The sequence below is a fragment of the Chaetodon auriga genome, chromosome 24 (assembly GCF_051107435.1).
Source record: "Chaetodon auriga isolate fChaAug3 chromosome 24, fChaAug3.hap1, whole genome shotgun sequence".
NCBI lineage: Eukaryota > Metazoa > Chordata > Actinopteri > Chaetodontiformes > Chaetodontidae > Chaetodon > Chaetodon auriga.
The window spans coordinates 5,664,654-5,677,503 of record NC_135097.1 but is presented as its reverse complement, the minus strand read 5'-3'; the positions used below and the strand labels follow the sequence as shown (position 1 = coordinate 5,677,503).

The window sequence follows — 12,850 nt, the reverse complement described above, 5'->3', positions numbered from 1 at the left end:
CAAATTTATGAACATGATATTAGCGACTCCTATATAATAATAAGATTCATACACAATAATAATAATTATCTTGAGTAATTTATGTTAAGAGAAGAACACGTCCCCCCAAACGGAACTGTATTTCTACACAGGCACTCTCCTCACCAGCTCTACACCTCCTGCCTGGGGTCCTTCTCAGCAACACCCTTCCAAGATGGCAGCCAACAGTAGCAGCACGGGCAGCAAATCCAGCAACAGCGCCGGTGGAAAACAGCCCGGCCCGTCAGCCGAACAGGTACCCTCACCTCCACCTCGGGCTGCTTTAGTCGGTACACTCACTGTCGTTGTGGCTCAGTCGTGTCAGATGAAGCTAAAGCCGCTAATCGGACTTCCAGCTAGCCATGGCTAACGTTAGCTTCCCATCGCCATCATTCTGCTTTCTCACCACAAAGCGTGACAGTAAATTATTTGCATTCATTAAGAGTTTGTCACTGGTTTGTGCTCCTAATAAGCAGTTTAACAGGGTGCAGTTGCATTTTAATAAGCATACGCCTCTAATGGGATGGTGTGCTTCAGTGAATAGTTCTTGCCCAGTTAAAGATAGTGGGAGAAGCTATTTTTATCACCGAAGACCACCCAATCCTACTTTACAAATGTCAAGGTACACCAAGTATTCAGATCCTTTAAGTAAAAAATAATAATACCACGATGTAATGTTCTGTTACAAAGGTACAGAACTATTTACAGCAACATATACTGAAAGTCGGGCTCTGCTTTTAACAGTCACATGTATTTAACTCCATCAACAATCACTTGTTTAGTAGATGATCACTATTAACCAAGTGATAACCTTCATCACTGAGTTAAAACTAAGACTGGCATGTATGACACAAGTCTGTATGTCTAAATTGTTGCTGATGGTGTATTTTTGTGTGACAGGTGGTGGCAACATTTCAGAGGATGCGTCAGGAGCAGCGCAGTATGGCTTCTAAAGCTGCAGAGCTGGAGATGGATATCAATGAGCACAGGTCGGCAGCAGACGTTCCACCTCTGCAGCCTCTGAGTCACTGTCTACTCATTTCAGATCAGATCAAAAAAGACATTTTCCTCAGCAATCTCCTGCTGACGTAGCCACCACAGAAGTGCAAAATGTTTCAGTTACCAGATCAGAAAACTGACAGGCGCAGAGTGCATCTTTAGGTGTCTAAATGGATTCATTTTTGGTTTTTAACATCTTTTTTTTCCCCTCTCATCCAGCTTAGTAATTGACACCCTGAAGGATGTGGACCCTTCGAGGAAATGCTTCCGTCTAGTAGGAGGAGTGCTGGTGGAGAGGACGGTAAAAGAAGTTCTACCAGCCCTGGAAGCCAACAGAGAACAGGTGACGGTTGAGAAAAGAAAAACGAATGCGCTTTAGCAGTAAATGTCACTAATGAAATGTATTAGCTGGGAACGGAACAACAAACATAAAGTGCAATGGTTTTTAATTGTTAAAATTGTTTTGGAAAAGTGACTGAGGCTACGAAATATCTATTTCAATTTAAAGTAGATATTCAGGCACCAATCTAACATTTTCCCTTTCCTCCCCCTGCAGATCTCCAAAATAACCGAGTCCCTCAACACACAGATGCAGATGAAAGGACGGGAGCTGACAGAGTACAGGGAACGCTACAACATCCGGTTGATGGGAGAAGGTGAAGGAGAGGCACAGGGGCAGTCGGCAGCATCTTCCAGGGAAAGCGAAGGAGGCGGGACTAAAAGCGGAGCTGGTGTTTTAGTGTCGTAGTTTGTGATGACAGAGCGCAACAGTAGGGCCTTATGATTTCTGCAGCACTGACAACACAATCACAGAATCTGGGTTCAGTGACTGAACCTTTCACAGGATAACTTTGGTTTTTCAAGATTGGTGAAAATTCTGCTAAACATAATGCACCTGGTATATCAAACAGTACACACAGTTCTTTGCTTACGTACGTGAATGCTAGTATGTGTAAAAAAAAAAAAACGGATGTGTGTCTTGCATTTGCCTTGTCAGTGAAGCTGACTTTTTTTTTTTTTTTTTTAATTTCTGAAATACTTGGCATGAATGAAACAATCAAATTCAACTATTTGTTTTAGTCACATGTAACACACACACGATTGCCAAGGTGCTGGGTTATTTCAAAGCTAAAAGCATTCAAATGCCTAGAACATACAAGGCACACGGTTATTAAATAAAAACTAGATCACAGTGCATTTTTAAGTAAACACGCTTTTGCATTTTGTAAACTTTGAACTAACAACGTAGAAATGAGGAAATACAAAAGCTGATTTCATAAAGCCCTATAGTAGGTAGAGCATTGCGGAGTCACCCTTGCCAAGGCAGCACAGGTCCTGGAAGGCATTTTGACAACATGTGCTATGAACATGAACAAGAGATTATACTGTAAACATGTCACCATAGATCTGAATGAATCTGTTGGCTTTGTTCGGCCTCCCTCTGTGAAACATTTAATATACAAGGGACAAGAAGTCACCACCACACATTAATAATAAAGCGTATCACTGAAAACACAATGAAACTGGTCATATTCTTTCTGATCTGTGGCCCGTGCTTGAGCTCAGAGTGGTTCAATTCATTTCCTGGCACAGTTTAAATTGAAGAAGTGCCATCTAGGACCTGATGTGTGCTGCCACACTGTTTGTGTAGTTGTAAGGACAAAAATGTTTTTGTTGATGATATTCATGGATTAAAGAATGTTACAATTGTGTCCGGTGTCTTACGTCCTTATTACTGTGTGGCACAAAGCCCTTATGACGCTGCCTATATAACTTTTTCAGAAAGTGGAACCCATTCGAGCAGCAGTCCATGCATGTGTGTGTGGTAATTTCATATTTAGACTGCAAAATAATGCAGACAAATCAAATTGGGGTTGGCTGATTTCCATCTACACACAACCTCAGTTTACATTACTTATATTAGGAATAATTCACATTCAAGACTTTCTGGGGGACTAAGTGATTCTGTATGGGATTTTTAGAAAAGTGAGGCCTCTACTGTCGGTCTGGGTTTTGGAATTTTCAATTCAATTTTAAGACAAAAACTGCATTAAAAAAAACCCTAAAGGGCTCCCAGCTTTGTGACTGACTGTACCATGCAGGCTTTTAATTAATTGTTACTGCAAGACTTTGCTATAAAATAAAATGTATTTATTATCAACATCTCGTTCTCACATGAATTGAAGAAGTGGCGACAACAGCCCTTTATTCTTACCCGTGACCATTAGCACCAGTTTACCTGACAGCTAGCCGGCTAGCAGAGCTGCGGGATCTAATTCGGTGGCGCCTTTGCTCCAGACATTACGGTTATTACGTAGCACATGCGCCGCTGTCGCAGCAGCAGCGCAGGATGGTAACAACTGTGTGGTGTTTTGATGGAGAACACGGTATCTGGATTAGTTTCGTCGTGTTATTCATTCTGTCGAGGGCCTTGTGAAAATCTGGCGCAGCGTTGCCGCGAGCCAGCAGAACATGCAGCCGGCTTTTCGTCGCATTTCCAGCCGAACAGGCTGCAGTGTTAGCATTGTGACAGCAATGTAGGTAACGTTAGCTGGGACGCTTGGACAGAAATAGCCAGCCCTCAAAGAAACGGCAGCCTGCTCCGGTGTTTGGACCCGCTTTGTGTACAGAAACTGGCCGGTTTGTAGCTTCTCTGGAATGCATCTCTCCAAGAAATGCTCCGCCTTCAAAGTGGTGCTGAGTGCTCTGCTGATAGTGGCGCTCCTGCAGCTCATATACCTGTCCTTTTTGTCCAAGTTTCACGGTAAGCAGCAGCGGTACCGGTACTCTGAGCTCTTTGGAGGTTCCGGAGGCAAGAAAAATGGGCACCCCGAGAAAAACTCCCGGAAGGAGCGTCTGAGATACTCGCTGTCTACCGGTGGCATCTTTGACAACAGTGGTCAGTACCGGGTGTACAAGAACTTGATCAAAAGTGACTTCACCACAAATCAGAAACCAGGATCCGACCCCAGCTCCAATGTCCTGGCTTTAGCCACACACACGACCATCAACAACCTGCATCACCTGGAGTCTCTTCTGGAAAGGTGGCAAAACCCTCTCTCTGTGGCCATATTCGCACATGGGCAGGATGTCAAGTTTGCCACAGCTCTGGTCTATGCACTCAGCTTCTTCTGCCCTCAGATCCAATCCCTGGTGGACTTCCACTTGGTCTGCCTCTCAGGAGAGATGGCCAGTTTCCCAGAGCAGGACCGTGAGCATTTCGTGGGGCTTGAGGACTGTGCCTCTGTGTTCTCCAGACTGGAGACCCACATGGATAAATACAAGAACTATGCCATCAGTGGAAACATCTCCTACCCCAACAACCTTCTTCGAAATGTTGCCCGAGGTGGCACGGAGTCCTCCTACATCCTGGTCATTGACATCGACATGATGCCAAGCGCTGACCTGCACCAGCAGTTCCTGGCCATGATCATGAGGCGTGAGCCGGCCAGCGACGAGGTGTTTGTCTTGCCTGCCTTCGAGATCCGCCATGCCAGAAAGATGCCTGCCACCAAGGCGGAGCTGGTTCAGCTCTACCAGGTCGGTGAGGTCCGGCCGTTCTATGAAGAGCTGTGTCCGCGCTGTCAAGCCCCCACCAACTACTCACAGTGGGTTAACAGCCACGTCAGGGAGACGGGAACCCTGGAAGTTGCCTACACCCTCACCTGGGTGGACCCCTGGGAGCCTTTTTACATTGGGCCCCACACTGTGCCCCTCTACGATGAGAACTTCAAGCAATATGGCTTCAATCGTATCAGCCAGGTTTGTACAATTTGAACATTTATATGTGGAAGTTTACTCATGACCTTGGCATCCTAGTTTGATGAAGACAAAAATCACAACTCCAGGTCGATGCACTAGCCAATTAAGACTGATATTCAGCTGAAAGTTCTGTAAAAAACTAGTGAATGAACCATGACTTAAGATCTTTTGTCTAGATTGAATGTAGTCAAATGCACACCAGGCTGGCAGGTGCATTGGAGGATGAAGACATGCAAAAGGCCTGTGCATCGTCAGCGCCAACAACTGTAAAGACACCATTTCAGTCCTGTCTTCTGCAGATAGGAGATGATATTTTGCAGATATTGTCCTGAACAACTGTCCATCTTTGACATAAAATCAGTCTTATCGTGCCTTTTATTTACAGTAGTTTGCACGAAGGTTGAGATCAGATGGTGTCTTTGATGGCTGGTCAAATTCTGTATCTCTGACACCTCTCACCTTAATGAATCCACCTTTACCTTTTTCATCACGTCTCTTTGCACTTGTTTCTCCCCATCTTCCTCATGCCTTATTTCTTCAACACATTTCATCTCTTCCTCCTCTTTTCCCATCTGTTCTGTCCTCCTTGCTGTCACCTTTCCTCTCACCTGTGCCCAATCTGTCTCGTCTGTCATTCTCATCTACCATCTCACCTTTCCCCCTCGTCGCTCCCCACTTCCACATCTGCCTTCAAATCCTGTTTTCTGTCCCTGCAGGCCTGCGAGCTCCACGTGGCCGGATATAGGTTCTCAGTGCTGAGCACAGCCTTCGTGGTGCACCGGGGCTTCAAGATCCAGGGGGACTTCCACGCCAGGAAGGACGAGGAGAACAAACATAACCGGGTTCTGTTTCGCAGCTTCAAAGAAGGCCTGAAAACCAAATACCCATCCTCCAACCGACGATGCTGAAACAAGACGAGGACTACATATCCTGCCTTGATCAGTCTTCTGCTGAAATTCTGGACGTGCATTTTCCTTATTTTAACCAGATTCAGCTTCCAGTCAGGCTCTCCCCGCACAAAACGTCCCAGTTTTTCTATGATTTCTTGTGATAATGGCACAGTTGGAGAATAATCCAACTCTTGGGTTTATTTCAAGTCTGTCTGAAAATGAGCAGCAAGGAAATGTTCTCTGGGGATTTCTGAGAGCGTCCTGCTTCTTGGGACTGAAAGGAAGAGACCATTGTTCAAGGTTGGAAAACGGGCTGGCGGCTCGTGAGATTACGGTTTAGTTTTTTCAATCAAATGCAAATCTAGAACCTAGATGGCATTTGATTGACGTCAGTGTTAAAAGCATGCACAGTACGTTTTCTATTTTAAAACATTTCTGAGCTCGTCCAGATACAGAAATAGACACAACAACGTGACTGTAAGACACCGAGCCTCTACATATCCATTCAGAGACAAAAGTCCTGATTTCACTGTATGTTAACATGAAGTTTAAGGTTCTACATTTCATGACAGCTCATCAAAGATTGCCTTGAGCCTCAAAGTCCAACTGAAATCACATGCAGTGAAATGTAACGCCAAAATAAAGGGAAGAAAAAAGGGTCTTTCTATCCCAAATATAGAACCGTGACGTTACAGCTTTATGCAAATATGGTTTAAAATGAATCAACAAGCCTGGCTCCGATACGTAGATGGAGATCTAACAGCCATCTGATGGGCTGTAGCAGAAAAAAAAACATGCAATTCAATTTCAGTTGCTCACTTTAACTCTGGCTGGGGGTCCACAAAAGTCTCGTCCGGTCCCAGATTTGTCTATTCAGCCATTCAGCAACAATACTGAAGTGAAACAAAATGGCTATTCAGTGCGACTATCAGGGTAAATCCTACTCATCAGCACAATGGGAAATCAACCCTGAAGTCCTTTGACCACTGTGCCGATCAGTAACATGCTCTGACCACCAGATGGCAACAGTCACTTGAGTGTTTCAGTATATATTTTTGCCTGATGAGAGGGTGGGAAGCACTACAGCAGAAATCAAGCATTACACAACACCGGTGTGTGGCGCTCAGGGGGATGTGAATTTGCTCTGCACCACAACCGCCAGCACATTTCAGAAGCTCTGGGGGAGCTCGTTCTTACCACAAACTGAGGAGATTACTCACTTTACACAGAACTTTACATAGAGCATCACATCACTGTAATTTCACCAAGACTGTGGAAAACTACTGTATCATATCACTGAGGATCTGACAGTGGTAGTCAGATTTTCTAGAGTTGTGTGTGTGTGTGTGGGGGGGGGGGGGTGTGTCTTCTACCCTCTGAAGTACAGTATACGATGGTGCCAGTGGACTACAGGTAGAAATGTAGCATGATTAGTGGGTAGTGATAAAAATACTGCACAATTAAAATGTAAACCACGAACAAAAGTAGCCTGTGTCGTCCAAAGGATTGCTGTGGAAACGTTTGTCTCAGCACCACTAGAACATAGCAAATTATAGATCTCACAACCCAGATTCCAGATAAGTTGGGATGCTGTGTAAAACAAATAAAACAGAATGTGATCATTTGCTTTTTGACACATTCTACACTGAAAACAGTACAAAGACAACATATTAATGTTTGACCTGTTTAGTCTAAATCTGATGCAGCAACATGTTTCAAACAAGTTTGGACAAGAGCAACTAAAGACTGGGAAAGATGTGGAACGCTCCAAAAACACCTGTTTGGAACATTCCACAGGTAAACAGGTTGATTGGTAACAGGTGAGAGTATCATGATTGGGTATGAAAGAGGCTACATGGACTGTAAGTGACTGCATTGTGTATTTAAGTTTCCCACAGAGTCCCAGCCTCTTTGGAATGGGGTTGTACACATTATTCTGTAACCTGCTGGTACGAACACTACATCCAGTATTAAACCTCGACTACCACTCCTCTCATGTCTGTTTAGTGAAACTGCTAAGTATCCATATCCAAAATATATTTTAAGTGTTAAGTTATGTAACTGTTGGAGAGATTTAAATAATTTTTTCCTTCCTCACTTGATTCTATTTATTGTGAAAATGTTTTCTGTTAACTGGATTTTTTTTGTTTTAATGACCCCAAGCAGGTAAACTGTAGCACGAAATTGTGTTTGGTGCGAAAAATTCTGTTTGGTATGAAACGTTTTTGTTGTAGGACCACTATAAAATCACCTTTTTTCTGCGTTTTAAGGAGTGAGATCAAGTTCAACAGACTACCTTGTGTGATGACGTGGTGTTGTGTTTTATTTCTCATGTGTCTTCTCCTAATTTGAACATTTTTTTCTGTATTTATTTTTTCTTCTGCGTTCACAAAATATAATGCCTGATTTGTATTGTTGGAATTTCTATTAAACCTACCGAATGACTTTTAATCGATTGATAACTGTCACTCATTGAGAGTCATTTGTTGTGGCCAAACAACATCCTCAGTCATCAGAAAGCTCTCTGAGCACTTGGAAATGCACAAATCCAATCAATTAACTTCACCAGAGGAACCTCTAATGAGAGGTAATGTCAACAGTGTCCTCGTATCAAATAGGAAACAAAGACGCTGAAGGCAGGACAAGCAAAGAACCACAGCACAGCGCTCATTGTCTAATAAACGTCCTCTGATTAAACAGAATACGGCAGATTTCACGCATTTGAGCTTAAATTGTGCGCAAAGAGAAAAACTACAAGATGTCGGTCAGAGTATCGTTTGCGGAGCACTTGACACAGTTGACATGAACCTGTGGTGTAACGTGGCTTAAAATGGAGGTTTAAATGAATCCCTGCACCAACAGCATGTGATGGGTGATCACAGGGTGAGTCGGGCCAGCATCCAATTAAAAGCTCCTATTTAGTAATTAAGATCTGTATTAAAGTGGACCCTAAGGAGCTCTCAGTCAGGCCCCTGTTTGATGCAATGAGCAATGGCAACTAAACAGCTGCACCGCCCGAGCAACCAACTATTGTTCCTGAAGTTTTCTCAATATTAAACATCTCTGTATGGCAAAACAGTCCCAGAAAGATGAAAATGAAAAAACATTAATATCCCTTTGCGTAGCTTTAAAGTTGGCCAAGTGATCGGTGACCATCTGTTGATAGAGCACGTGTGACATTCGGCGCTTGACAGTCAGAGGCAATGCGGCATTTCGTGGCTAAGCCTTCATTACCGGGCTCAATAATGAGCCAGGCACGCGAGAGCTCGTAGCACGCAACTCCACGCTTTGGCTTTAGAGCAGCTTTCGTTGGACACAACTAATCATCATCCACCTAATCAAATATCTGGCACTTTTGCTTTCGACTCAGTTTTATCAAGCCTCACTCTTCAGAGACCAGCTCTTAGTCCGAACTTGTGAGCAAGTCCTGAACAGTATTTTCTGTATTTTTGAGGATGATTATTAATGGATTAAAAAAAAGCTTTGTCCTGTATTCTTATTAAAGTTAAAGTCCTCTCTCCTTTAGGCTACACGGAGACTTGTTATTACAAGGTTTATGTAAAAATACATAAATTAAAAATACCACTTGAAGTAGTTTCAAGCGTTCAGCTGACAAGAAAATTGCTGCTCTGCATGTTTCGTCCACCCACGGCTTCGTTTTCTTCTCCCCCTGACCTGGGTGTTAATAACATGGCAGAAGGTGCAGAAATGTTGGGGGGGGGGGGGGGGGTTTGGCTTGTATGGATCAGGAGAGGCAGGTTTGGTGAGGTAAAGTGGGGTTTATATCGACAGCTTTGGGGAGTGGAGGCTTATCTGGGTCAGAGAGCTTTACGACATAAGCAATTAGGACTGCGCTCTCTTGCGTACGCTAGCAGGAGGGAGGCCTCCCGCCATCTAGATTAGCCACCCTGCTAAGGTCAGGAGAGCTCCACGGCTTCTGGACGGTGGAGGGAACCAGCTGGAGGGCGAGATGAGCAGGCGGCGGGGGGGTTCCTGGAGAGAAGGGGGAGGAAAGGGCGAGGACAACGAGAGCAAGGGGTCAACATACAGTCGCTGTAGGCAAATGGGCTCTTCTGGGTCAGTGAATGGGTGAGAAAAGAGGGAGTCAGTGACCCAGACTGATGAAAGGAATTTGCAAACTAAAAAGTAGGTCCAAATGAATTGAATGTTTGTCCTCTATAACATGTTTGACAACAGTTCGAAGAGAAAAGGCCTACAGAGGATGTTTATGCCACTTGGCTTAACATCAGTGATTTCTTCTAATCAGCCACTTGACTGGAAGGATCTGGAAGTGATTAGGCCAAATGCTTTAGAGAAATGGTTGAAGTGTTCTTCGCTATTATTGAATAAATGATTTGTTAATTCAAGAGCCTCAAAGGGGATTTAGAATATATTACAGTTATACAGTTACACAATGGTATATTTGCCACATTAGACCTGTATGTCAGGGTTTACACATGAATACACAGACAAAAGTCAACATGTCACTGCTTCTCACTAAACCTCCCTTCAAGTCACAATTATTTTTCTCAATCAGCTCTTGATTATTTTTGATGAATCGTTTCCCAGATTCCAAACTGTCGTCCTGTCACTGCTGGTTTTGTTCAACCAAAACTCAAATATATGACAATGTTGCACTTCAGCAGCAAATGGTCACATCTGAGGAGAATGAAGCTGAACGTTTGCTTGATGACTGATTGATTCAACTGTTAGCCATTTCTCTGTCATCAGCTTCAAATATTTGCAGGTGACAGCTTATTTTCGTTAGCGATTAATCTGATCGAATCTTATTCTCTGGATTGATTGATTAATTATTTGCTCTGTCTAAGAAATTAGCAGAAGAAATGCCTGGTTTGACATCCTTAAATACCTTGTTTTGTCCAACCAATAGTGAAAAAAGCCAAAGATGTTGAATGTATGATGATTTAAAACAGAGAGAAGTAGAAAACCACAAAAAGTGACTTAAATGACCGCTGCAATAATCTGCAGCGCCTGTTTCTAGCGACCTCCCCTCCTCTCCTCCTCACGCACGTGATGTGTGCGATGCTACACGTTAATTACATGCAGGTCTGTCGGTCGGGGTCTTTCTCGATGAGACAACCACGACAGCAGACTGTAACCACACGCTGAGCACGTCTCTCTCTGAGGTGCAGCCATCCGTTTCACTTAAACAAGTGAGGGCTTAACTGCCATCAATGCCAGCTTTGGAAGAAGTTTACCTGTCTGCTTACTGAAAAAAGCCTCTCAAGCAAAGGGCACGCATATCACTCTGCCTCTAAACCTGGTGTTCTTGGACGCCCAGGCTGCCCGCATTTTAAATGTATCCCGCTAAAGCCAGACTATCCGGGTTGGAGGACAGAAGTAATGAGACGTGACACGGCCCCTGGGAATGAAAAGGAGGCCTAACAGATATAGGTAATCCTTCTCACCAAGCTAACGCCTCTTAGCCTCCCACCCCTGCTGTCACATGAACCCAGCGGGAAAATACACACCAGACATACAGACAGAAAAATACACACACAGGTGAGGATCCATCAAGAGTCATCATGCGTAAACATTTAAACTGGACCACGCTGTGCTGCAAGAGACCCGCACACCACATGAGCACTAAAACATATGTTCTCGACTGCGCGCACACACACACACAAACACGAGTGGCGAGTTAATTCTGCTTCGATCGATGCACTAATACAAGGCTCATTTATCGCAGTCATTCAGTAGCAGATGATGGAAGCTATGATACAATGACCCCAGTGTTTGCACAACACAAACTGAGTGTATGCCAACAATGCCTCATAGATTACCTGACGGATTTCAGTGATGAACATCAACAGCAGCGCCGAAGATTCAAGTGAACCGATTTACCGATGAAGAAGCGTCTGATATGACATCAACGAAACTGGAAGGCCACCTATTTGAGTTAATATACTTAATACAGCAGCAGTAAAACAGGAGATTAAGCGGGATTTATATCACAGATTAAATTTTAGTGGATCTTGACTCGACAGCGCGACATGACAAAATCAATATAAGCCAGCAGTGAGGGTGACTGTACTTATTTTCACTACTTTTTGGTGAATCTTGCTGTCACGACGTCAGAGTTTGTATAACATCTTTGCAGGTGCAGATAAAATGCCGGCTGAGCCACAGTTGGTGCTACCAAAGTCAATCGGAGAATTAGTGAATAATAGCCACTAACAACACTAAGCCTGTGTCCCAGTTCTGCACGACAGGCTAATTCTATGCAGGTTGTGAGAATGTGTTAAGGCTGGAGAGGCAACATTATGTATGAGAGCCATTGCACACAATACTAATACGCTGCTGACACTACTAGCTAGCAGCATACTCAGTACTCAGGAAGTCATCAGGACTACAAAGCAGAGATGGTGGATTTTTAAAGGCTAATATATAAATGATAGTTTGGAGCAGAAAAACTGTTCGGAGCATTCATACAGCGGTGGAGGAGGCCATTCTGCATTCTGCTCATCAGGAGCAATAACCATTCATGCAAACACACCCTGATGACACAGCTATCAGAGGCAATTTGGGCTTCAGCATCTCAACTACAGGGACACTTGGACATGTAAAGTGAAGGATCAAGGGATCAAATCGCAGACCCTCTGATCAGTGGATGGCTGCTCCACTTAGGTCAAAGTTATAAATACCTAAATAAATATGGAAATTTGCAACTGAACATCAAACTTAGTGTAAAAAAAAATCCATGCAAACCGGTGATGTACATCCCTGCTTAGCTAGTGGATGCTGCACAGCCATCAGCTAACTATCAGAGCCAAGTTCCACCAATACTGACAGTTTGTAAAACGCCCTATCGCCACTGATTGATCAGCCAAATTGGTTAATTGGTCAACCTCGACTGGAAAGCTACACACACACGCAAAACTTTAATATTAAATTCACAACAATTAGTCAAAATCTCAATAAATGTCAAGCAAGTACAAACTCATTAAATGCAGGTCCAGTTAAGGCTGCGTTAAATGCTTTGCATGACTAAAAATATTTACTATTATTCCACCACGTGCGGCTGCCCGACCACAAAGCGTTCATGTTTTGGTCCATCTGAAAGACGATCCTCTCATTAGTTAGAACAGCTTAGGGGTGACACATGTTGACAGATGTCACCATAAACAATGGTCTCCAACCCCCATGTTGTCAGACAAGAG

The 12,850-nt window shown here is 43.7% G+C and overlaps 2 protein-coding genes across 2 annotated transcripts; both read left to right on the top strand.

The window, feature by feature from the left end:
* The first annotated feature begins 176 nt into the window (after positions 1 to 176).
* pfdn2 (prefoldin subunit 2) lies at positions 177 to 2,729 on the top strand. The gene is made up of 4 exons (XM_076724246.1): positions 177 to 274; positions 919 to 1,007; positions 1,237 to 1,360; positions 1,574 to 2,729. Exons 1-4 carry the CDS (start codon positions 194 to 196, stop codon positions 1,763 to 1,765), a joined length of 486 nt encoding a protein of 161 aa, XP_076580361.1. The 5' UTR covers positions 177 to 193; the 3' UTR covers positions 1,766 to 2,729.
* Positions 2,730 to 3,333: 604 nt separating this feature from the next.
* b4gat1 (beta-1,4-glucuronyltransferase 1) lies at positions 3,334 to 8,120 on the top strand. Its single transcript, XM_076725503.1, has 2 exons — positions 3,334 to 4,779; positions 5,496 to 8,120. Exons 1-2 carry the CDS (start codon positions 3,676 to 3,678, stop codon positions 5,685 to 5,687), a joined length of 1,296 nt encoding a protein of 431 aa, XP_076581618.1. The 5' UTR covers positions 3,334 to 3,675; the 3' UTR covers positions 5,688 to 8,120.
* The last annotated feature ends 4,730 nt before the right edge of the window (positions 8,121 to 12,850 follow it).